The sequence below is a fragment of the Nannobrachium achirus genome (assembly GCF_963921795.1).
Source record: "Nannobrachium achirus genome assembly, chromosome: 20".
NCBI classification, from domain to species: domain Eukaryota; kingdom Metazoa; phylum Chordata; class Actinopteri; order Myctophiformes; family Myctophidae; genus Nannobrachium; species Nannobrachium achirus.
The window spans coordinates 33,961,884-33,987,590 of NC_137827.1; the positions used below are offsets into that span (position 1 = coordinate 33,961,884).

The 25,707-nt window shown below is 43.3% G+C and overlaps 1 protein-coding gene across 2 annotated transcripts in view; it reads left to right on the plus strand.

The window, feature by feature from the left end:
• Positions 1 to 25,707, plus strand: part of mta1 (metastasis associated 1) — a 67,612-nt gene that overhangs the window by 24,254 nt on the left and 17,651 nt on the right. For both annotated transcript variants that reach the window (XM_080751324.1, XM_080751325.1), the window contains exons 3-11: positions 3,593 to 3,686; positions 14,187 to 14,313; positions 16,119 to 16,182; positions 16,601 to 16,718; positions 19,512 to 19,614; positions 20,173 to 20,272; positions 21,133 to 21,321; positions 23,237 to 23,311; positions 25,366 to 25,424. In XM_080751324.1, coding sequence (XP_080607450.1) covers positions 3,593 to 3,686; positions 14,187 to 14,313; positions 16,119 to 16,182; positions 16,601 to 16,718; positions 19,512 to 19,614; positions 20,173 to 20,272; positions 21,133 to 21,321; positions 23,237 to 23,311; positions 25,366 to 25,424 — 929 coding nt within the window. The remainder of the gene's footprint in view (positions 1 to 3,592; positions 3,687 to 14,186; positions 14,314 to 16,118; positions 16,183 to 16,600; positions 16,719 to 19,511; positions 19,615 to 20,172; positions 20,273 to 21,132; positions 21,322 to 23,236; positions 23,312 to 25,365; positions 25,425 to 25,707) is intronic.

The following is a 25,707-nucleotide window of genomic DNA, read 5'->3' on the forward strand; positions in this document are numbered from 1 at the left end:
GAATAACGTGTTCCTTCCACGCACTACGTCCTGCCCGGGGGAACCCCCCCCCCCCCCCCTCCCCCCTCAGGTGAAAAGAAGCAACTTGGACTCCTCGTGCATTGAAGGAAGAACACGCTTGGTCCTTTGCTGTCCCCAGGCTGGCAGAGGGAAAGTAGCTCCCAGGATTACAGCTTGGGTTTTGGCATTGGGTGACAAAATGGGTTACAATCACATCACGTCACCTGCTCATTCTGATGTTGGTGATACTGTAACTGAACCTCTTGGCCCTTTCTGCATACAATACTTACTTTATATACTGACCACGTTGCAGCCAGATCAGGAGGTTATTGCATTAATGAACAGAACACTCAGGTGTAATTACCTATTAATGTGGCCACCGAGTGTATATACTTTATTAGATATATAGTATACTTACTGTATGTGCTTTGTATAGCACATTTCAAGACAATTCAATGTGCTTGACATAAAACACTAAACAAAATAAACACTTTATAACAGGGGTCTTCAACGTTTTCAGGCCAAGGACACCTTAGTTGAGAGAGAGATGAAGCAGGGACCCCCACTACCTTTTCATAGATTCCATATAGTTTCATCGTTTGACAGCACAATCATCAGTGTATTTTGGATTCATGTCAATTTGTGTTTTCAGATATGTAACCACTTGAACCGTCAATACTTAATAAACTTGATCTTTCACTCTGTACTTAGTCTGCTCTTTTCCCCCTCTACACCAGACCTCTGACGAAAATAGCCAGTTCTCTGAATATGGACACGTTGTTAATATAAATATTGGATTGGAAGATTTGGAGGACCCCCTGTAGTAACTCTGAGGACCCCCTAGGGGTCCCGGATCCCCTGTTGAAGACCTCTGCTTTATAACATAGAATAGTGTAGCACAGATCCAAAAACGGATTCATACCCAGGACATTGCAATTATTATTTATGCGCTTAACACCCCAGAGTGCCTCTGGCTGAGTCTATATTTGCCTGAAGTTGCCCATAGCAGAAGTGCCTGTGTCTCATTTTACAAGATTGTAGCAACAGTTGGAGACGTGCATCACTGCTGGAGACATCCACAGCATCCTGTTAGCAGCATCCCTGAAAGCATCAATTGCTGAATAAAACAAATATGCTTGTTTTGCTCGCAAGTGCAATCACAACAGGACTGCTTTCTCTCATTACCTCTGCCGCTTACAACAAGGAAATGTGCGGAGGTTATTGATTTGATAGAAAGATGGTATAATAGAATTTCACAAACATCTCCAGTGGTGACAGCTAAGCATTTAAATATGCCATTAAGTCCTTGGAGCATATGCATGCCTCTTCTGCCCAATAATAATTATTATAAATATAAATATGGCTGCTAGCAGCAATACGGGGCCACGCTATGCATTATAGAAAAGGCAATATGCGCAATAAACCATAGAAACATAATCATTTCATCACTATTCCTGGACAGTCGGTTTTGCCAGGGCCTGGGATTGAACCTGTGACCTTCTGTTTCCCCGGCGTCCTCTCCACGCATTCGGTTACAAGAGCCCTGTTTAAGGTTACTGTAAAGCCGGGTTCCCCAATTAGTTTTCCCCAAGGGCCAAATTATGTCTAGGGTACCAAGCCGAGGGCCACAACATTGCAGGGGGCGACGGTGGCGTTCCTGCTACTCCAGTGACAGTTCGGATATCGTCGTTGTCGGGTGAAAATCTTGTATGTCCAAAACCGTTCATTTTGCATTTATCATTTTAAAAATTATTTAAACTAGTGAAAACAGCCGACCTACAAGCACCGCGAGGCGTTGTGTGCTTGTAGATCGGCTGTTTTCACTACTTTTGTGCGACGGCAATGTTTGATGAAGCAGAGGGCCTTGCGAAAGAACGTACACATTTTGAGATACCGGTTTTCCACCCGACAACAGCGATATACTAGTTTTGTTGCTGCTCTTATACCACCATTATTACTGGGGTTGGTGGGGGCCTGACAGTAGCCCCCTGCGGTCCGCAAATGGCCCGCGGGCCGCCTATTGGGGAACCCTGCTGTAAAGCATAAAGCTTTGCCTTCTGCTACTGTATGTGCCATGCCCCTGTTGAACAGTGCTATAGCACCACCATTTTGGCCAGTGGTTTTGAGTTTAGCTTCTTGCCCGTTTGGCATGGCCCTTTACCATAATTATTGCACGGTTATGAAGTGCTTTACATAAAACTAAGCAACATCATACTTTCAACCTTTTTTCCTGTGCCTTGTTCTCTATTGCCATCTCCCATCAGTCTTCTCTCAATAAGAAAGTGGACTAGCCCGGCATCTTGAATAAAAAGGAAATGTCAGCACACTCTCCCGTCTTTTCTTTATTATTTTAACTAAACAGCAACGCTTCACCCATGCAGGGCTTCATCAAGTTCTGGCCGTTTTGAAATGTAAAGAGAAATTGATGTGTGAAACATTGACTTTGAATAAGCATGTTGTCCATCGCCTCTATCTTTTCTTCCGGTCATCATATACAGTATCTCTCATACAGTATGTACTATGGACTGAGGGCTGCCAGTCCTGTATTACTGTGGTAATCTGGGCTAGGTACAGGTATTATAGTATAGTTCTTAAAGATACAATCCAAGATGTATTTTAATGAATAAAACACAACCAATATAACTAGAACATCTGCAGTTGTTGGAGGTAGTCTCCTTATTCTTCCATTGAGAAATGTTTACCCCAGTAGGACACCCACTGGTTGACAATGTCAATAAAGTTATTTGAAGCAGTCAGAATGGACAATAGATTTGTTGCACCTATATTGTATCTTGGACATCGTTGCCGTTACCTCTCTCCATCGAGACTACAAACATAAAACTTGGGGATTGTAGCTTATTAACGTGTTTTTTATTAGACCATTGCAAAAGAGTAAAATAATCCCTACGGGAGTAGCTACGGTGTAAAAAAGTCTTGCATCGTGTACCACTTAACACTGGATATGAAAGTACCTTTTTATTGCTTTATACTGGAAATGGCAGATCTATGAGGTCACAATACGTCTCAATCACCAGTTATTAAATGTAATTTATTTATTTAACCACTTAAGCCCTATATTTATATTTTTTGCTATTTTTGAAAGTGTTAAATGAAAGTGTTTTCTTTAATATGTCACCTATAATTGCATGACCAAAATAGGGAGTCGGGACACCAGGTTGAAAGTGGTTAAGTGTACCCTGTTCCTTGTGACCAACTGCATGGACCCTGGGTCCATTTGGCTCCATTTGTACACTACAGCTCTCAGAAGTTATATTAACAGAATTGTACAGTGTATATATCTATATTCAGCTTGTCCAGTCTCCAGCGCTGTGTGTGTCTCTCTGTCTCTCTGGGCAGTGGGGACGCCTGCTTCTCCCCGCCCACCACACTAGAAGTGAATACACATTGTACCACGCTGTTCTGATCACTGAAACACTATTGATTGTGATTGAGGGACTTGCTGTAGCCTAGTACTGTGTGTTCACACAAACTTGAACCCACTAGCCTCCTCGTGTGTGCGTGTGCATGCGTGCATGGATGTATCCCCCTTGTTGCCTTGGTAACGCTGATTGTCTCTCTCTCTGTTTTCCAGACAGCCAATGGCAACGTGGAGGCCAAAGTGGTGTGTTTTTACCGGCGCAGGGACATCTCCAGCACACTCATTGCCCTGGCAGACAAACACGCAAGTGAGTGACTGAAAACGACAAAACAAAATATCAAGCCAGCATTTAAAGTCCCTTTACACGTATTCCAGGTCTAGTTGAAGTCCTTCGAAAAATCATCTCTGTTCAATAAATGTACACGCTAAGTATCTTTCTCCCACCAAATACATCCGTTCTCTATCATTGCCCTCATTTAGTACGTAGGGTCAATGAATATGTATACGTTTTAATCCAGAATATGGGTTATCCAATGTGTATCCACAGATAACATCCGAGCAGAAACACCAAGTGTAATGCAGCGTAACCATATCAAGCCTGTCACAGATCACACAACCTCACGTGTCGTGTTGGGGACGGCGTGCTTGTTTTGTATCACTTAACATCCTGTGTAGTTTTTCATGGGACTAATGCATTTGTGAGGCTCACTCTGATACGGCATTCGGCATGTGATGTCATGTTACACCGTGCCTTGAGTTGATTGCCCTGCGTCAAACCTGGATTGTGTCTAAGATCAGATGTGAAGCACAGTATTAATGCTTTGTAGATCTGCAAAGTGCAGGAAACTACCAGGAGTGTCACAGGGAAGCTTCAAAAATACAGTTCAAACAAAAACCATGAATTATGGAGAAGCAGGTCTTTCGCATCCAGACCCACCAAAACTTCATCCAACAACAAATCCCTCGAGTTTTTGAGTGTCCCATTGAATTAAGTTTCCATTGTTCAATGTTGCTGCAGTGCATCGTGGCCCAATCCAACAAGGTACAAAATTGATGAAAGTGTAGCCTATTATGGAGTGTGTGTGTGTGTGTGTGTGTGTGTGTGTGTGTGTGTGTGTGTGTGTGTGTGTGTGTGTGTGTGTGTGTGTGTGTGTGTGTGTGTGTGTGTGTGTGTGTGTGTGTGTGTGTGTGTGTGTGTGTGTGTGTGTGTGTGTGTGTGTGCACATGCGTATGCATGTCTTTCTTTCTTTGTTTTGTGTATGCGTCAATCCTCAATGTCTCTGTGTAAAACGTAAGTGTGGGTGTGCTGCGTTGCGTGTGCATGCGCACAGCGCCGATCAGCGGAGCTCAGAGAGGATTCTCTGGCGTTCAACACATTGCTGCTGCACCACACACCGTTATAATGGACGTAGTCTGGACTTCTTTTCTCAGTCCAGATTAGGCCATTCGTTCAAGAGAGAATGAGAGACCGACAGACAACGATTTTTAGAGGGCTGAAAAATGGTCCGGTTGGGGGTGGGGACGAGAGAGGCCCCAATGGACTGAGACTGAATCGAGAATGGCTGGAAAGAATGAGAGGGTGCGGAAGAACGAATGAGTGAGTCACATGCAGGGGAGAGAGAACGGGAGAGTGTGTGTGTGTGGTAGTTCTCAGTGGAGAGAAGCCCTCCTGACTGCAGCAGTTCCTCCATCAGGAGTGACTGCAGACAGCATCCAGCTAGAACGCATGCACTATGCTATGTTCAGTGTGCATGCTTCATCTGCAGCGGTGCAAGCAGCCTATCAGTCTCTTTGGCCTGTAACTGTCCACCATTTGTTGGCCCTTTTTGTTGTGTTCTACTCCGTTCTGCAGTATATATCCACTCATGTGAATGAGGGTAATTCACAATCACCACTACCCATAGACCAAATATGTGTGGTGGCTAGTTAGTTAGTTTAACCATACTACAGTTTATCTTGCTGTTATTTTGGGGTCGTCTCTAAATAAATCTAGTTGGCTGATCAAATATATTTAATATTTCATATCTGCTGAGTGATGTCTCTTACTTGCACGAGAGACTGATGTACTCTGCTTTATTTTAATTATATGTTTTAAGGCACACACGATAAGTATATTTGATATTTGTTGATTAGTTAGATGAGATTTTCCCGTGATTATCTTTTCTAACAGCAATTGACAATAAATGTTTTGAAAATTGTATGGGTCAAGAAGAATCAAGAACGTTTATTTTTTTTACTAATCATTCAGGTACAAGCAGTGAAATACGTACACACAAATATAATACTGTGGAACATCAACACTAGCAATAGCCATGAAGCTAAGACAATTGGAGATAAGAAAAAGCCTTGAAGAATTACTGTTGCAGTAATAGCAAGGTCAGCATAACTACAATAGAGGCATACATGGTTATGCAATAAGGCATAACCATGTATACACATACCTTGTATCTGTGTACAATACAACTGTGTACGATATCAACATCAACATTAGAGGAACAAAAATGCAATACAGCATAACCATGTGTACATATACCTTGTATACATTGTGAAATATCGGTTTGAGCAATCTTTACAGGAATAACAGTACCAAGTGCCAGCACACTTATTTATTTTTCTTTCGTTTTTTGTTTAATTTCCCCCTCTTTTTTTCCTATTGTTCGTGTCCTTGTTTATTACTCTAACAGCCGCCGGGTATAAGCTCATCCTACGCCTTGAGCCCTGGGCTATGAGACCCCCGCAAACGAGCCTGGTCAATGCTGGGATTTTGCAGCCACTGTGGCCTCTGTCCTTCACAGTACAACATGGATTGCAGTTCAAGGTCGAAATTCACAGGCCCCAATCTTCAAGTAGCAGAGAGGTGACAGAGCCACTGTGAAACGCAATGTACTCATACAAACAAATATTATTCATGCTCATTAAAACCACACTTGGGCTGAATATTTGATTTAGGTCTCTCTACCAGGCGTAATGTGCTGTTGTCTGGACAGTGGACACTGGCCAGTACTTCTCATAGTGGTGTCCAGAGACCCCCCAAGTCTCCTTGAGGGGACTCCAGGGGGGGTCCCTAGCAAAGCAGGAAGTGTTTAATTTCACCAGCGAGATCATGTTGGCTCATAGCGAAAATTCAGATCATAGGTCTCACTCTCTCTACTGTTACAGTATCTCCCAAGCTACAGTATATACAGTTAATTCTAATCTAACCACAACAATAGTCTCTTCTTATGCTCGGCCCATGCAGAAAGTCTTCAATTTGGTGGTTCTTGACATGAAAATATTAGAGAAAATTGGTCTATGCAATAGACCCTATTCACTCCCCGCCCACTCAGCAACTTCCTGGTGCTGACGTCACGCTTTGAAGGGGAAACCTTTCTAAAAGCCCATAGAGTTAACACAGAAATCGCAAATGTAATGCAATTTTCCGAATAGTAAAGTATAAAATACGGCTAGCATGATCAAGAACACAAGATAGTAAAAGGCACAAAACATTATAATTTACTGTACCGTTCGGAATAATGATTTGTTTGCTTTAAGTCCAGCGATTTCTGTGTTAAAATAGCAGGGTTTACCCTTCAAAGCTGACGTCAGCACCAGGAAGTTGCTGAGAAATTTGCTGAGTGCAGGGCGGGGCGTGAATAGGGCTTATTAAACCCGACTGTTTGAAATGGGTTGTGTAAGAATGGGCTGTATGTTGGCTCCTCTTGATGTGTAAAGTGCTACTGTGTGTTTGATTGCGTTCGTGTCTGTGTTTGCGTTAACATGTGTACATTTTGTGTACTGTCTTTCCATCAATGTGATTTGTGTTTGCATGTCTATCTGTTGTGTGTTTGTATATGTTTTATGTTGGAGTACATGTGTACATCTTTTCAGGTTTGTGTGTGTGTGTGTGTGTGTGTGTGTGTGTGTGTGTGTGTGTGTGTGTGTGTGTGTGTGTGTGTGTGTGTGTGTGTGTGTGTGTGTGTGTGTGTGTGTGTGTGTGTGTGTGTGTGTGTGTGTGTGTGTTTGTGTTTGAGTCACTATACGTTTGTGTGCGGTTGTGTGTTCACGACCGCAGTCACAGTGTGGGCCTGGGGTCTTATCTGTAACTATCTGGCAGGAGGGGAGTGGGGGACCACACAGCAACTGTGCACAGTAAAATCCTCAGTGTTAATTTAACTCTGAGTGTGTACAGAATACAGAATTACAGATGTAAGGGTCCATCTCTGAAAAATGCAAATGGATAAAGTAACTCTCAGGATTTAAGAACCACCATGCTTGTTTAATATGAGGACCATGTGAGTTCATTGTCTTGTAATGCATGCACATGCACAATGTTATGTTTATGCTTGAGTGCTTGTGATTTTTTTCTTTTATGTATTGTTTTACTAACTGTGTGCGTGTCTGGACGGTTGCCTGCTCATGTTCTTGTACACATCACTCAGGGGCGTCACAAGGGGTAGGAAAGTGGGACTGAGTTACTGGGGCCCAAGGTGGAGGGGCCCTAGTAACTTTAGCTATTGAAAAATAGCAGATATACAAGCTCACAGCACGGCACCGAGTGCCGCGCTGCAAGCTTGTAGATCTGCTATTTTTGAAAAGTTGTGAAAATGTGTGAAAATCTTTGAATATATGTATTTTTTAAGCGAACATTTCTAACTCATTTTGCTTCTGGGGGTCCCTGGAACTAAATATTTTGAGATCGGGGTCCGTGGCCCAAATACATATCATCTAGGGGTCCTTGACATAGGTTTCTTGCACACATTTTCACGATTTTTCAAAAATAGCAGATCTACAAGCTCACAGCGCGGCACTCGGTGCCGCGCTGTGAGCTTGTATATCTGCTATTTTTCAATAGTTAACATTCATGGGGGGCCCGCAGTGAATCCTTGTACCCAGGGCCCAGAATTTGGTGTGACGCCCCTGACATCACTTACTGTGCAAGCAGCATAGCAGCAGTCTATTTATCCTCATGTGTACAGAATACGTGCACAGTGGCCCTAGGTTGGCAGTGTACTGTTAACACTACATGGCCATGCTTCAGCGAGTATAGAAAACGGTTCTTACAGTGTGTTTTCCCATATGAACCTCTTTGGTTCTGCCTATGCTGCTCTTGCCAGAGCAGTCGGGCCACGGGGCTTCCAGACATTTGCAATATGTGAAAAATGCATGGCAGGAATGGCTGCACACCGCATGGGTGTGGGCTGTATCCTGTCTGTGTTTCTGCAGCCGCAGACTCTCTTGCCACCAAGGACATGCAGAAGAGGAGGGGGGGGGGGGGGTCGGTAGAAGTGGTGACGATGAGACTGAACCGTGTTTTGTGTGCATGTATACTGTGTGTGTGTGAGAGAGAGAGAGAGAGTGCTTATGTATGCATGGTGAACTTGGATTTTTTTTTTATCTCTGAGGCCTATAGCAGGAATTGCTCAAGGGTCTATTTTAATTCTGTTCTGCTATGGATCAGTGGAGAATGGCGTGCGCGAGCTCGCGCATGTGTGCGGTTGCCTTGAGTCACTGATCAAATATTTTCCTTACCAAGATCCATAGTACTCCCTCAAAGGGGCCTCAGGCTCCACCCTCAGTCTTGGCCTTGTTACCAGGGCAGCCTCCTGACTGGCTGGTCACAGTGGCAGTAATGTCATGTCACCTCCCTTATGCCCCTCCCCTCAGATGTTTGAATTTGCTATGACTCAAACTTTGCCTATTTCTGAGGCATGGCTCCTAGTTCCCATAAACAAAAGACAACAGTGTTGCCAACTAACTGATTTATGAAAGCACAACCAGTTGTCAGGTTGAAGCGTGGTCTACGAGACAAAACGCCACAGTGTGTGGGGTGGATACTGTAGGTGCTGGAAACATTTTCAGAATCTTTATTGGCAAGTATAGGTTGCATTTGCTCCTCTTGGTGCACTGACATGCTGCCCCCCCCCTCCCCACACACACACAAAAAAGAGAAAAAAGAAGACAAGATTAAAGGAGTAGTTCACCCCCAAAATGTATTTTTTTTTCCTTTTGATTAATCATGCTATAGAGACTTGAGTTCAATAATATGTTTTTGTATTTGTCCCGAATGCATGGCCCTGGAATGGATGGGGACCCAAATGCATGGCACTAAATGGGGAAACATCAGGGGAAAGATATTAATAATTGTCTAGAAATGCGACAAAAAACTAAAAATATTATTGAACTCAATGAGTAATCAATAGGAAAAAAGTCATTTTGGGGGTGAACTACTCCTTTAAGATAATGCAGAGCTACATGCACATAATGAAGACATACTCACACTCACTCAGAAATATCATTTCCGAAATGACATTTCACCCATTATTCAGAGGAGAAAGACGTTAACCTTATTCTTCACCTCCCCAAGTGTTGTTGTGAGCGAATGTGTGTCTTGGCCTGAGAATAAGCTCCTCATTTGTGTCCCTGGATGGAAATCTTTATCCTGCATGATGGTCATGCAGAGGATGTAGGCTAACCTTCCTTCCCTTGTGGCCACAGTGGCATAATTGTCCGTTAAGTCTCTGCTCTGCCCGCATTGTGGATTTCTGTTGTCACTGATGAACCTCAGGTAGACTGTGACCCTTGATGTTTACGGGTCCTACTGATGGTAAACGGTCAGGGAGGTTAGTCAAGCTGATAGTTTTATGAACATCAAGTTGAGGTGCAGGGCTAGACGCAGGGGTGTCGCACCAAATTCTGGGCCCTGGGTACAAGGATTCACTGCGGGCCCCCCATGATAGGGGGAGGGGGTTTAACCCATTTAGACTGGGAACGCATTAGTACGCATTATTTTGTGCTTTAACTATTGAAAAATAGCAGATATACAAGCTCACAGCGCAGCAGCAAGTGCCGCGCTGCGAGCTTGTAGATCTGCTATTTTTGAAAAATCCTGAACATTTGTGCAAGTCTTTGAATATTTCAAATCCTTCTAAGGTTTTTTGAAAAACCTATGTTTCTACTTTTTCATGTGAAGGACCCCCAAAATGATATGTATTTGGCAGGGGCCCCATCTCAAAATATTTAGTTCCAGGGACCCCGGACTCCGTGCCGCCCTGTGAGCTTGTAGATCTGCTATTTTTCAATAGCAACAGTTAAAATAATTCCAGGCCCCTCCACCTTGGGCGCTACTAACTCAGTCCCCCCCCCTTGTGACGCCCCTGGCTAGACGTGTCTGAGTAAAGGGTCACCCGAAGAGGTATAAATTGGCCTCCAGAGAAGGTAAAGCAGAGGGATAAAGCCTTGTTGATGGTTGGCTTTGAGTATGGAACCATGTAAACCCCCCTGCTGGCTGGCTTGTTTTTCCAGCGGTTCCCCTTTACCGTCTCCATAAGGCCAGTGTGTGATGTCTGTGACCAATGACGTACCTATACGTATAACTCCAGATTTGTCAGGGTTTCAGCCCCGCTCCGACTCCCAGTAACTTCCATTATAAGATTTAAGTTAAATATTTAATTAATAACTCAAACTGTATACACAGTCTGTGAAAACAATGCACGAAGGTACTTTCTTGCAAGAAATCTGTCACTGATTTGTCCAGCCGTTTGTAAAACTAGCCCTGGACAAATAAACATTCACACAGACATGTATGCAGACACACAGGCACGCACAGTCACATTTGTAGATGGCTCGCCTCCTCCAGAGCCACAATCTAAAAAATTAAACATAAATAAAAGAGCGTGTGCAAAGCCCATGCACTCATCATGAGCTCCCTATATACACCTTTTCTCTATTGACAACTTCGGGGAGCACTGATGAAGGTTCACATGGGATTAAAACGTCAATAAAGGAAGAGGTTCCAGGAATTCTTGCTTCAGAAAGAGAACTGGTTAATTTAGAGCGAGATACAGACAACCCACATGCTTCCTGGGCAGCTCAATATGCTATTCTCGCAAACATTTATGTAACATGTTCACCTTCATCCTGGTGAAGACCGCAGCCGTTGGTTTCTGCCATTGAACAACAAGGAAAAACTGGACAATTCTGTCCCATTTCCAAGTTGGTGGACACATGCACAAGTAGCACGTTCTAGGGACAAACTGCTGTTAAAAAACAGTGGGCATATTTTATTATATATATTATATATATATATATATTATTTTATTTTTTTATTTTAATTTATTGTACTTAACTTTGTTTGTGTAACTATTTTTCTTTACTATCGTGCATATTGTGTACGCTGATTTATTGTTTTGTATTTATTTTATTGTTACTGTCTTTATTATTGTTTCAAGGAGTGATTAATGATAGCAACATGGGGGGAGGGTTGGGGAAAAGGGGAAAAAACAAAAGAAAAAGAATGTCTTTGCAATATTGACTTGTTTGATGTACAATGTTGAAACATATGTGACATGAATAAAGATATATATAAAAAAAAAAAAAAACAGTGGGCATGAGTGAAGTGTGTCCTTTTGGCTTCATGGGTAGCTATCGTGCTATATAACAATCCCCCTCCTGGCACCTCCTAACGCAATGGTTCTCAACCTGTGGTGCGGGACCCCCAGGGGGGTCCCCAAATTATTTGGGGGGTCCCCAGATGATTAACTTAATGTGCAAAATGTTGATTTCTCACTCAACCAACATTGTTTTCTCACTCAACAGTAAACACACCAACATAAAGTTTAAGTAGATGGTATCTGCATATTTCTAAAGTGACAATTTAAGGACGTTTTAATACCTCTAAAATTACAAATCAAACATTGGCCAAATTGTCAAATATTAGAGGCAGAAATAGTGAAAAAATCTGATCTACATGCTCACAACGCCACGCTTTGCGAGGCGTTGTGAGCATGTAGATCTTATCTACTGTTTTCACGATAGAACCGTGTTATACAAAAAGTAATGCCTCAACTCTTAGTGCTCGTCAGGGTGGGGGGTCCCCAGTTAAAATATGATTCTTTTGAGGGTTGCGGCCTGAAAAGGTTGAGAACCACGTCCTAACGCACTGACTGTATCATAGACCTCCTGCCACCTCCTGAATCCTGATGCACTGGATCCTAGAGGGGAAGTCATTCAGCTATCGTAATCACGCTCTCCTTGCCTCCTCTCCTCTCCTCTCCCAGGCCCCAGGTCTCCCCTTTCCTCTCTCCCTCGGCGTTCCCTTGCCCTGGCCCAGTAAGGCGACTCATTCATCAATAATTGATAATTGGTTGGGACAGGTGAGATGGAGAGGCAATTTGTGGAGAGTATGGTGTGGGTGCGCTGCCAGGAGATTGTCTCAGAGAGAGAGAACAAGAGAGGAAGAGGAGAGGAACGGAGGGAAGGAGATTGGAGGGGGGGAGCTAAGGAAAGTAGAGGAGGGGGTGAGGAAAGGACCAGCTGGGGTGAGAGGGTGAGTGAAGAGGGTACAGGAAAGGGGCAACGAGGTTGGGGGATTCAAGGAAACGAGAGGGGGAAAGGGGGAGATGTTTGAGGCTTCCTGCTACACGGCCCTGCCCTGGAGGCCTAAATATGTGTAACACACACACACACACACACACACACACACACACACACACACACACACACACACACGGCCTCACACGTGGACTGTGACTCCCATCCCCTGTTATCTACCTCTCATTTTACAACTCAACACATTCTCCCCCCTGGACCTGCTATTACCTGTCATCGCCTTTTTTCTTTTCCTTTCTATGTTTTAACTCTCTCTTTATTTTGTGGGGGAAAATGGAAGCTTATACTGTGGGGTGTGTGTGCTTGCGGGTGGGCTCATGCTGGGCAATGATGGTGTGTGTGTGGTGGGTGCTGAGAGCCTGAGAGAGTGAAGGAGTACTTATTGATTTTGGTTGCACATCTCTTCTCCCTCGGTCTCTCTCTGGGTCTCTCTTTCTGTTTCCCCAATGATCTCCAGTCATGATTTCTGTCTTTCTCTGGTCTCTGTCTGTCTGTCTCTTGCTTCATATTTCTTTATTCCCCATTCTCTCTCCCTCCCCTCTCGATCTCCCCCTCTCTGTTTTTGTCTTTTGTCTCTCTCTGAATCCCTCTGCTCTACGCAGTGTTTCTCCCCCTAACTCTCACCTCCCTCCTTTCTCCATCTCTGTCGCGCCTCCTTTCTGTCTCCTCCTCCTCCTATCCCTGTCCTCTTTCTCCTCCGTCCTCCTCTGTAGAGGAGGATGAGACGTGTAGGCTACCAACAGCAGCTGAACCCGTTCTTGCCCCCGGTGACTCAGATACTGTACCTGACTGACTCATGTGGAATCATAACGCTTACCTCCCAACAACAGCCAGCATAGGGCTGCACCGTTCTGTTCGGTTTTGTTCTCTTACATGTGTGCTCTGTTTTCAATGAGTGCTCTTCATTCAATTGTTGTTTTCTCTGCTGTAGGCTTGTGTGTGTGGGCGTGGGTGTGTTTGTGTGTCTGTTTGTATAGGTGTGTGTCTGTTTATAGGTGTATATATGTGTGTGTCTGTCTGTCTTTCTCCCTCTTAGGTTTGTATATGTCTATCAATATGTCTGTGAAGGTGTGTGCGTCGGTGGGTCTCAATATGCACTGTAGAGGTGTCTGTCTGTTTGTTTGTTTGTGTGTCTGTATACAGTATGTGAGGGTTTGTGTCTCTGTTGGCGTGTGTTTGTGTGTGCCTGTCCCTGTCTGTGTGCCTATATACTGTAGGTGTTTGGGTGTCTGTCTCTACAGGTGCGCATTTATGTGTCTGTGTAGTTTAGTTGTATGTGTTCACCTGTACCTGCTATCATCACACTGTGTCTCTCCTGGGGACAACATAGATGTGCACACGTGGCTACATGGATTTGTTCACACACACACACACACGTCGAAATAAACTTATATATCGAAATAAACATCAAATGCATTTGTTTGACCTTGAACCCACCCAGGGGAACTGGAGGAGGAGATGGAGAACCCAGAGATGGTGGACCTACCAGAGAAACAGAAACATCAGCTCAGGCACAGAGAGCTCTTTCTTTCCCGGCAGCTTGAGTCCCTACCTGCCACACACATCAGGTAGGTGTCCGTGTACCCTAGTCTCCTACTGTACCTGCAGCATGCACGCACGCACGCACGCACGCACGCACGCACACACACACACACACACACACACACACACACACACACACCCATGTATTATGTGTTTAGTCAGATGAGTATGCTGACGCTGGTGAGTGCATAGACCACATCATTGCAGTTACCTTGGTCAAGGCCCCCGTGGAGTCATGTGTCTATTGGTTTGGCGTAATCTTATTACATTTGATTGATGCACTGCCCCTTAATAGGGTCATTGCCTTAGTTATTGGTCTTGAATCGGTGTCGCAGAAGAAGTAGAAGCACCCTCTGTCGATATCTTTTCTTGAACCTCTGTTGAGTAGAGGGGTCATCTGTTAATATCTAGTCTTGAGCCCCCTATTTTTTCAGTTAACTTTATGCTTATCTGGGCCATATTACCAAACCCAAAACATTGCTGCTATATCACAATTAAATGCATGAAATCTCTGTAAGTCTATCTGTAGTTCATGTACTGTATCTTGAGAACCGTCCGTCCGACTGACATCAAACTCTGCACACGCTTCACTGACAACCTGAGGATAGGCGGTTGTTGCCAATCAATTGTGCCCAAATATGGACATGCCCAACGTCCGTCCAAATTGGCGTTGTTATGCAACGATTGATGATGATTGTTAGGCAAGAGCTCGATTAGTGAGAGAGACATACGGCGGGAGGTAGAGAGAGGGATATTATGTGTGATGTCAAACCAGAGCTCGTTTAGAGAGAGAGACGGAGAGAGGGTGAGAACAGGGATGTGGGAGGAGGGAGAGAGGGCTAACCCTAACCCTAACCCTGACCCACACAATAACCCTGGCGGAAGTTTCTGATTGTTTATATATTAAGGTTTTTATTTTTTGGGATGACGGGTGCCCTTGCAAACCAAATCAGATGTGTTTTTCATTTTCCTACGAATGAAAGAAATTCCTCCTATTTGGTGTTGAAAGGTCTTAAGATGTACACGAAAGATGTCCAGGGTCTTCAAAACAGGGATTTGATTCATCGTTTTGCCAAATAGTATTTGCTCCAAGCTAGAAGTGGTGTGTCTACACGGTTAGCTAAATAATTAGAATTTCAAACGGGGGCAGTTGGTGTCCGCTCCTCTCCGCACGGGGGCCAGCGAGCCTCAAAGCAGGGCCATGTCAACAAACAGACTGCTGATTGCTTGACTGAGTCAAATAGCTGGAGCCGCTCTGATCGGAACACAAAATCAATCTCATCACGGCAATCTAGAGAGATTGACTACATCAAAGTAAAGTAGACTCCCAGACGGTTTCACCTGAGAGAGTAGCTGCTTTCATCTCTTACTTATTTAATACTAATAACCTGCCGACCGGACCATAAGCCCATGAACTGTCTGATATTTGGTATTTAATGTCTCATGTCTTTCCTTCCCCATGCCTTTCTCCCTATATCTTTCCTTGGTCTCCTCATTCCCTGTATCCTTGCATCCTCCATTTCATTGCTTCTGCCTTTTTCCTTTTCTTTTTCTTCTTGCCTGCTTCCTTCCTTTCTCCCTTGCACCCTTCCTTCCTTCTGTCTTGCATTCATCCCTTCCTTTTATCAATCTTCTTCCCTTTGCTCCTTTTTGCTTAATTCTCATTCTCTGTTCATCCTTTCCTTCTTTCCTCCCTCCCTTTGATCCTCCATCCTTCCCTTCTTCAATTTCTTCCCATCTTTTCTTCCACTTGTTGCATTGTTTCGAATTCCTCCTTTTTTGCTCCTTCCCTTCCTCCCTTCCCTTCTCTCCCCTGATTGGCTGATTCCAGGGGGAAGTGCTGTGTGACCCTGCTGAATGAGACGGAGGCTCTGAAGTCATACCTGGACAGAGAGGTATGCATGTATTACCAACTCCCCGTCTGTATTATGCAGTGGCGTCTTCATTTGTAACAACTTGTATTAGTTTGTAGCACTTATGTAAGGGTGTGTGTGTGTTTGTGTGAGTGTGTGTGTGTTTATGAGAGGCTTATGAGTTTGGAGAGTCTCACTGGCCGATGAATTATTCAGCGTGTTGACCCAGAATGTTCTTTTCACGTACAGTAATGAGGAGACAGGAGACTAGCAGAGTGGAGAAAACACACACACACACACACACACACACACACACACACACACACACACATTCCCTCTACTCCTGCAAATCTCTCTCTCTCTCTGTGTCTGTTTGTCTGTCTGTCTGTCTGTCTGTCAGTCTGTCTGTACATCCTCAAATGTTTTCTTATTTCTTTTCCACGCCATCTTTATTTCCCAGGATGCCTTCTTCTACTCGCTAGTGTACGACCCTCAGCAGAAGACGCTGCTGGCTGACAAGGGGGAGATACGCGTAGGGAACAAATACCAGGCTGACATCACAGACCTCCTAAAAGAAGGTACACAAATGTACATTTGTGCTTTTAATTGCAGGCATTTCCATGACGCTTTAGTATCCAGTGTGACTTAAACCCAGGGTTCGCAGTTGTGTAAAATGGGGTACAGGTATATTTTCATTAGCCTGGCAACCCCCAGGAGCCCTCAGTATGCAAAAAGACCCATGTTATCTCTGCTGTTGCTGCATGGAGAATGAGATGTGCTCACGTGAGACATGCTGCGAGAGAGACACAGTCCGACTTACTTTGTAACTAGCCAATCAGGGGCTAGCTCCCTTTTCTGGAGCTAAGGGGTGTGCCCAATTTGAAGAGTTAGTGCACGACTCTAGACCATTCCCTCCTTGTTTTAACATGGGTGGATGATGGTATAGCTGCAACTAGGCTATATTTTCATAGGCAAGTTGAATTAACACTGTGTGGAGTCGCGGGCGCATGGGTAAAGTTACTGCCCACTACCGCCGAGACTGGGGTTTGATTCCTCTATATGGAGCCTCTGGCTTGGCCGGGTCCTCCAATTTACATAACTAGCCCTTACCCGTTCAAAGATATGAGCTCCAAAATTATGTGCAGTGTGTGGGTTATGGGATGTGCACTGTGCACACAGTATATGAGGGATGGAAAGTAACTTTAACTGGTGCTTGCATGATGTAGGAGCATCAATGTAAGAAACCTGTTTCGTTTAATGGCTACAGAGATACTGTACTGTCTGAATTTTTTTCAACAGGCATTTTGCATGCTTATAAAGAATCAATTTCTGATTTCTTCTTAATGAACCATACAATTTAAAAGACTGACTACATTATTTGTTTGCTGTTATTATTTTAATCAGTGTTTCATTAACATTTGACACCAGGATTCCATGGTGTTGCTTGGTACAATCTTAATGGGTCTCCGAATTCATCTGGAACCATTAGTAATAATCCAAGATACCAGCCCTGCTTTGCTCCTAAAGTTTATCTTAAGTTTTAAGATTGGATATATAAGACAATGGGAGTCTGTAAATATTTCTTGGTTAGCCATCATCGCGCACAAAATCAGTTTGGGTTCAGAGAAAAATCTGATGAAAAATTGGTCCCTGGATAGGACATTCGAAACCAGACACGAGACACCCAGCTTGCCTCCCTTAACAGGAAATCAGTTATGATGTTCCAAACTTGGAATACTTTTCTACATTACTTGTAATGCCAGCATAAAATCAAGAACTGTTTAATTACATTTACATGTCAGTCCACCTATGCAGGTGTACAGTGGGGTCGTGGTGTAGTACAAATATGAGCCTAAACCAGTGCAAACAATATCAACAGTGCAAGTCAATATAGTGAAACAGAACAGCGGTAGAAAGTAATCAAACACAGCCATGACAGTCAAAGCCAAACCATAATATGCAAATAGCAAAGTAACAACAAAAAAAAGCTTAAGTACAAGTAAAGTAAGCGAGGATACCATGGCAACGGTAGCACTAGCATATGTATTGAAGCATTCCAAATGAAAAGCAGATCATATCTATGCGCTTCACAGATTCTGTGCTCCAGCTTTTTGGCTGTGGAAGGGGTCTCCTAGTGCCTCTTGTCACCCTGCCTGAACTAAACTAGTTCCACAGCAATGGGACTTATTATTAATTATTCACTTGTATATTCAAGTAGGGCTGCAATTATCTTCTTAGCGATTATTCTATGGATTACATTTTTGAATAATTAAGAAGCCCCCCCCCCCCCCCTTTTTTTTTTAAATGTTCTTAAATTTTGTTATGAATCGACCCTATTTTATACACTTTACAGCAGTTCATGCTTAAGCATGTATCTATTAGGGATATAGTTAGATTGGTCACGGTTAATGTTAGAGTAAGGGGATGTGAATTAATGCAGTGGTTCTCAAACTAAAGTGGGGTCCCCAAATTATTTTGTGGGGTCTCCAGATGATTAGCTTAATGTAATTTGTTTCTCACTCAATGCTAAACAAACCAACACACAGTATAAGTGTATACAGGGTATCTGCACATTTATAAAGTGACAATTTAAGGACTTTCAAGACTATTAGACTAGACTAATACCAAACTGTCAAATATTAACTCATCGGATGCCCACGAGGTGTCAATGCTTCAATCTCTTTGATGCTTACGTGTGCCCATCGACACGTTTGACGTGTTGTACAGTAAACTATACTGTACTGTAGCTACTGTACCAGGCTACCGCGGTGACGAAAAACATTCCATTTCCCGAAATGCAGCGCAAGATCACGTGACCGGGAAGTGCTGTCTCCCTCGTTCACTTCCCTGTAACGCTGCTGCACAAACATGCAGTTTTCTCCTAATCTAACTTTTAAATCACCTTCATGTTCAAAACGTGGCCTTTTCTACCGGCCGTTACAAAAACACTGTGGCCCACGATTGTTTAAAACCGGTCCTGACTGAAAGAAAATATTATCGTGAAATAAACAGGACACTTGGATTACATTTACATTTTTCGCCAGGACCTCGAAGGTAGGTAAAATGGCGGGTTGCCATGGGCACCATTTAAATGTTGAATAATTCTGGGCACCCGATGTGGCGAACATTGTGAAAATAGCCGATCTTGCGAGGCGTTGTTGTGAGCATGTAGATCTGCTATTTCCACAATATTTATCTGTGGAACCGAGTCACATTAAATGTAATACCTACAATTGCAATTGCTTGTCAGGGTGGGGGTCCCCAGTTAAAATATGTTTATTTGGGGGGTCACAACTTAAAAAGGTTTGAGAACCCCTGAATTAATATAAGTCTCAAAAGTCTGCAAAATCAATGTGTTTGTGTGTGTTCAGATGAGGAGGATGGCAGAGAGCTGGCTAAGCTGGAAGAGCGCGTGTGGGACCCAAGCAGTGGTTTGACAGAAAAACAGATCGAACAGTTCTTAGTTGTGGCTCGGTAAGGACCAAACCATGAATCTTAATTTTACACACGTACGCACGCACGCACGCACGCACGCACGCACGCACACACACACACACACACACACACACACACACACACACACACATACATACACATACACACGCACGCACGTACAGTAGTCGTATAAACAGACTGGAATTGTGACATTGAAACTGCCTCAGTAATCCAGGGATTAGACATTTTACCATTGCAAAGTAACTTTTGTTGCTAAGCAATATTTGCCCAAATGTCATCTCATTGGCTGGAATTTTATTATTTGCCTGGCAACATTAGATTATTGAAATGAATAATCTATGAGGAAACATCACTGATATCTGCTATTTGACCCTTATATATACTGTAGCTATAGCTCTAATGCGTCCACATTTTTTTCATGGAGGAGACACGTGCGCACACACACATGCCCAATACTGTATACAGTATATACACAGTACACACACACACACGCACACTGTATATACTGTATATGTCTTTATTTCTGTCTACATTTCTCTCCTTCTCTCGTTCTTTCCCTCTGTCTGTCTCTCACAGTTCAGTAGGTACGTTCGCTAGGGCCCTGGACTGCAGTAGTTCGGTCCGGCAGCCCAGCCTTCACATGAGTGCTGCAGCAGCCTCCAGAGACATCACCTTAGTAAGATCAATTCTCCCTCTCTCTCTCTCCCTCTCTCTCTCTCGCTCTCTCTCTCTCTCTCACTCTCTCACTCACACACACACACAAACACACACACACTAATGTGCACTGGAGTTAAGTCGGTATCACACCATAGGTGAAGAGCGTGGGAGAGAAACTGGTAATCAAGGGAAATGCTTGTAGCTTGTGTGTGTGTGTGTGTGTGTGTATTACTGATTGTCAAGGGTTGTGTCTGGTTATCCTTAACAAGCAGTCTTCACCAGGCCCTTGCAGCCCCGTGTGGGTCCATTCTGCCCCAGTTCTGCTTCTCATATATAAAACATCCAGGAGAGGCCTCCAAGCTACAGACATGTACTGTATACACACACACAAACACGCACGTGCAAGCGTGCACGCACACGCACGCACACACAAACACGCACTCTCTCTCCCTCCCTGCTAAGCCTTACACGGGGGATACACTCAAAGACTCAAGTTGTTATCCAAACTCCACAAACTGAACAAATGAAAACTTGTCATACTTGCCATAATTAGTCTAGAGAATTGTGCTGTGTAAAAGAGAATAATAGATTCTGTTTACAGTAACCCGAACCCATTTAACCATTACAGGGTGTTTGAGACACAGCCCTGCGGTTGGTTGGTTGGTTGGATGGGTGATTGGTTGGATGGATGGGTGATTGATTAATTGATTCATTTAGTTTCAAATGTAAGGACATGCCAGCAAAGGAAACAAAGTCAGGGAATAGAGACATCTGCACAGGGTCTGATTGAAAAATATCTATGTGTTGTGCAATAAAATAGTGTGAAAAATGAAGTGCAAAAACTCCTAACCTAAGGCTTAATTTCTGTCCTGCGTCTAGTTCCACGCCATGGACACGCTCCACACCACGGGCTATGACATGACGCGGGCCATTGCAGCGCTCGTGCCCCAGGGAGGGCCCGTCCTCTGTCGGGATGAGATGGAGGAGTGGAGCGCCAACGAGGCCAACTTGTTTGAGGAGGCGCTGGAGAAATACGGCAAAGACTTCACCGATATCCAACAAGACTTTGTAAGTGGCAAAAGCTTGAGAAATGTGATTTCTTTCCTTTCTTTTTATGGGGGGGGGGGGGACACTTTTCAGCTTCATTCAGCTAATTGCTGCCCAAGTGGTCAGACGTGAATGCAAGGGGGAGCAGTTAGGGGTAAGTGTTTTGCTCAGGGATGCCTCAGCACATTGCAGGGGCCGGGAATCAAACCTGGTACCTTCTGCTTCCCAGGCGGGCTCTCTAGTCTCTACCCATTCAGCTTTGGCCACACCAACAAATGAGCTTGCATGCTTTGTGGGAAAACACTGCATCGGGACCCATGTGTATCCTTAGCTGGAACGGATCCCTCCAGGGCTTGCATCATGTGCCTCCTTGTCTCCGTCTCTCCCTCACAAGCTTCTACAAAGTCTATAAGAACATAAAAACAAGTGGACTATTTGTGAGGAAAAAAAGTGTCAAAGCTCATAAGTTGGAGTCAGACCCTTGACATTGCGAGTATATTATGCCTGTGCCCACTGAGCTACCATATCACCCATGTGTGTAATGGTGGAGTTGATTTCAGGATGTTTAGTTATTCACTGGAAGGTAATTGCAGTTCGTGAGTGCAGAAACCGTAGAATTATGCTTCCACTGCAGCAGCAGCAGCAAACTTTTGCCTTGCAGTTTAGGCCCTTAGCTCTCATTCTTATGTTACAGCTGCAGCAGTAGAATACGTTTCGTGATGGGTGGCATGAAAAGTGAGGATTGTGCATGTCAACTCTACAGTGCCCTGACTGACACACATCCCTGTGAAAATATTGTCACTGTCAGATATTTCTCCTTTTAAAAAAGACAGTGTGGGCTGGATCTCCTTTCATTCTGAGAAGAAAGGCGCTACATCAGTATTTGTTTATGGTATTTTGTTTTTTTTGTATACCATTTAAGAATGCCTGGTCTGTCACTATGTGCCTCACTCTGCCACCTGGTGGTTGGCTGGCGTCAGTGCAGCTCAGCAGGTTCAACCCAGGCCATGGCTCCAAACAACAGAACTCAACCACCGTTAAGGGTGGGGCCTCATCTGGCAACCTGACAGCCCTGTTAACTTGCTCAAACTTCTTAGAGGGAACTTTTACAATGCATCCTTAGAAGATTAAATATAGATTTTACAAGTGCAATAAATTTACAGGACTCTGCCTTGATGACATTAACGCGGAGACACATTAATGACTTAAGGGTTTTTATGGCATGTTCTGCACTTTAACAAGGATAACAGTAAGCGAGGAAGGGGACAGTGTGATGCGTTACATGGACCACATCACTCAATATTACATGCATAATATACAGTACATAATCCAGATTCCAAGCATTATTTTAGCGTGTGCATGTGTGTGTAACGTAGTGCTCCACTAGTATAGAAATCCAGCCACACAACTGGTTACACAACAATTTAACACGAAAAGGCCTTCCTAAATAGAAGAAATTATGTGAAATAAAATAAATGTGATTACTGTGCTTATTGCAAGTCCCCCTGTATAAGAGCATCTGCTAAAACATGCATAGATTGTTGTAATTGTTTTTGTTCAGCAGTTTAGGGCTACAACTATCGATAACATTTTTGATTAATTGGATAATCAATGAGCGCAGGATTTTTTAATCAATAATTAGAGACGCAAAACAAATTCAAATTGTTTTTTTCTTTTTTTTTATATATATATAATTGACAAAATCGATGATTCTGTCAATTATATTGTCGATTACTATTTTGTTCTTCTTGTGTGTCACGCAAAAAAGCTAAAATAGCCAACCTTAAAATAGCATTGTGACACGTGAGCTTGTTGATCCATTATTATTTTATTTTTTTAATTCTGATATAGGATCCACTGACCCCAAAATCAGAAACCTATTATGTAGGTACTGTATAATCTTTGCCTCAAAACTGTCCTCTCTCTCGTTCTCCAGCTGCCTTGGAAGTCCCTCACCAGCATCATTGAGTATTACTACATGTGGAAGACCACAGACAGATATGTACAGCAGGTAACACCATGCGTATACACTACATGATGCACTGTGCAGTGCTATACAGCAGTGGTTCTCAACCTGTAGGTGGGGACACCCAGGGGGGTCCTCAAATTATTTTGGGGGGTCCCCAGATGATTAACTTGATGTGCAACATTGTTTTCTCACTCAACAGTAAACAAACCAACATAACGTTTAAGTGTATAGAGGGTATATGCACATTTCTAAAGTGACAATTTAAGGACCTTTTAATACCTCTAAAATGACAAATTAAACATTGGCCAAATTGTCAGATATTAGAGGCAGAAATTGTGAAAATAGCAGATCTACATGCTCACAATGCCTTGTGTTGCAAGGCGTTGTGAGTATGTAGATCTGCTATTTTCACAATAGAACATCTAATGCCCCAACTCTTAGTGCTCGTCAGGGTGGGGGGTCCACAGTTCAAATATGATTATTTTGGGGGTTGCGGCCTGAAAAGGTTGAGAACCACTGGTATACAGTATGGGAATTGATAAGACTCCACTGGTGTCTCCACTTCTTCACTCTATTAATTATTTCATAATAATTAACAAATGTATTCTTTATTACTTATTAACTCATTGACTGCCACGACCCGAGATACCCGAGATACTCTTGATGTTCCAGGCCGGCACGCCCAATATTCCAGAGAGATTTATTTAATTTAATCAATTAATTAAAAAAAATATGTATAAGTGCCCAAAAAGTTGTGCTTTTGGTCTGGACAGGAAACGGAAACAGATTATTTTTTCTTTTTTTAAAGATTTGTTTTGGGGCTTTTATGCCTTAATTTATTAGGACAGTAGACTGACAGGAAATGGGGAGAGACATGGGGAGTGACACGCAGCAAAGGTAGTCGGGATCGGGACTCGAACCAGCGACACGCTGTCAGGCTACACTGAGCCCATGTGGTATAGGCCAGCGGGCGCCCCTACGGAAACCCATTTCTGTTTCCTTTTCCTGTCTGCTGTTTCCTTCCATTGTAAACACTGCTAACTACACTGCTGCTAGCTCTTGAATAACCTCGCATCACCAGGCTTTCCGCTGGGGGAAAGCCTGGTCTTCGTTTACTAAACGGGCCGTTTGATCCGGTCGGGAGCGGAAGAGCTCCTACGTTTTTCTGTAGTCCAAAACGGACTACACTTTGGCCGGAAACAACGACCGGAAACAGTTTCAACCCAGTTAGCGCATGCGCAAGTAGTTAGCGCATGCGCAAGTACGGGTTAAAACCTGGTTAAAACTGTTTCCGGTCGTTGTTTCCGGCCAAAGTGTAGTCCGTTTTGGACTACAGAAAAACGTAGAAGCCCTTCCGCTCCCGACCGGATCAAAAGCCCGAAATTGGAAGCCAGCCCAGGCTAGCTCTTGAACAGTACGATGGATTCGAGTGCCGTCTTTTGTTATCGGTCATGAGCCGCGGTAGTGCACGAATCGTTTCACAATCCCTAACCCTCCACCTACACTCCACAAAGATATCATTCAGGTGTGCAAGAGACTTTTGATAACTGCTTATATAACGTTAAAATATCCACTGACATTGTATTTCTACTGTTCAGTTCTTTGCCAAACACGAGAGACGTTTCGTAAATGTATACATAGATACATAGATGGGTAGGGCTGTCACGATTATGACATTTTACATGACGATTATTTGCCACTCAAATAATTGCGATTAACGATTTAATTGTGTTTTTGTCGTTGACAATTACATTTCAGTTTGGCTTTTAGGCTTTGAAGTTGCACATGGTAGATACGACACATAACCTAAATAACCTAAGAAATTACTTACATATTTGACAACTTTATGCTTAAAAAAGAACATTGATAGTGGAAATAGCCTGCTACATGTATTTCCACTATTTTTGACATTTTTCAACATGGAAACGATTATGAAAAATAATCATGATTATTTCAAAAAATCACGATTAGACAATTATGTAATAATTGTGACAGCCCTATAGATGGGTGACTTCTAATGTAATCTCTAATAACTTTGTATTCTATCTCTCCCTCTCCCATCCCTAAAACCTCCTCACACTCTGTTTCTGGTCCAGAAACGGGTAAAAGCAGCTGAAGCAGAGAGCAAGTTGAAGCAGGTCTACATCCCTAACTAGTGAGTACCTGGCTGTCCTAGATACATTTCTGTATATACAGTCAAACTGATTAGATTCATTTTCATAAATGTGTATTGAATCCTTATTGGCTCTGTATAGGAGCAATTCTTTTTTATAATCGGCAAACATAGACGACAGCAGCTACATATAATAACAGGTAAACCATAATCTATAAATTGGTAATAAAAGCATAAACGATACATTTACACACAAACACTTGAAGTAATCGGATTTTAATTGAGAGGTTGTTACATCTACCTCAGTATTATAACACTGCCATTG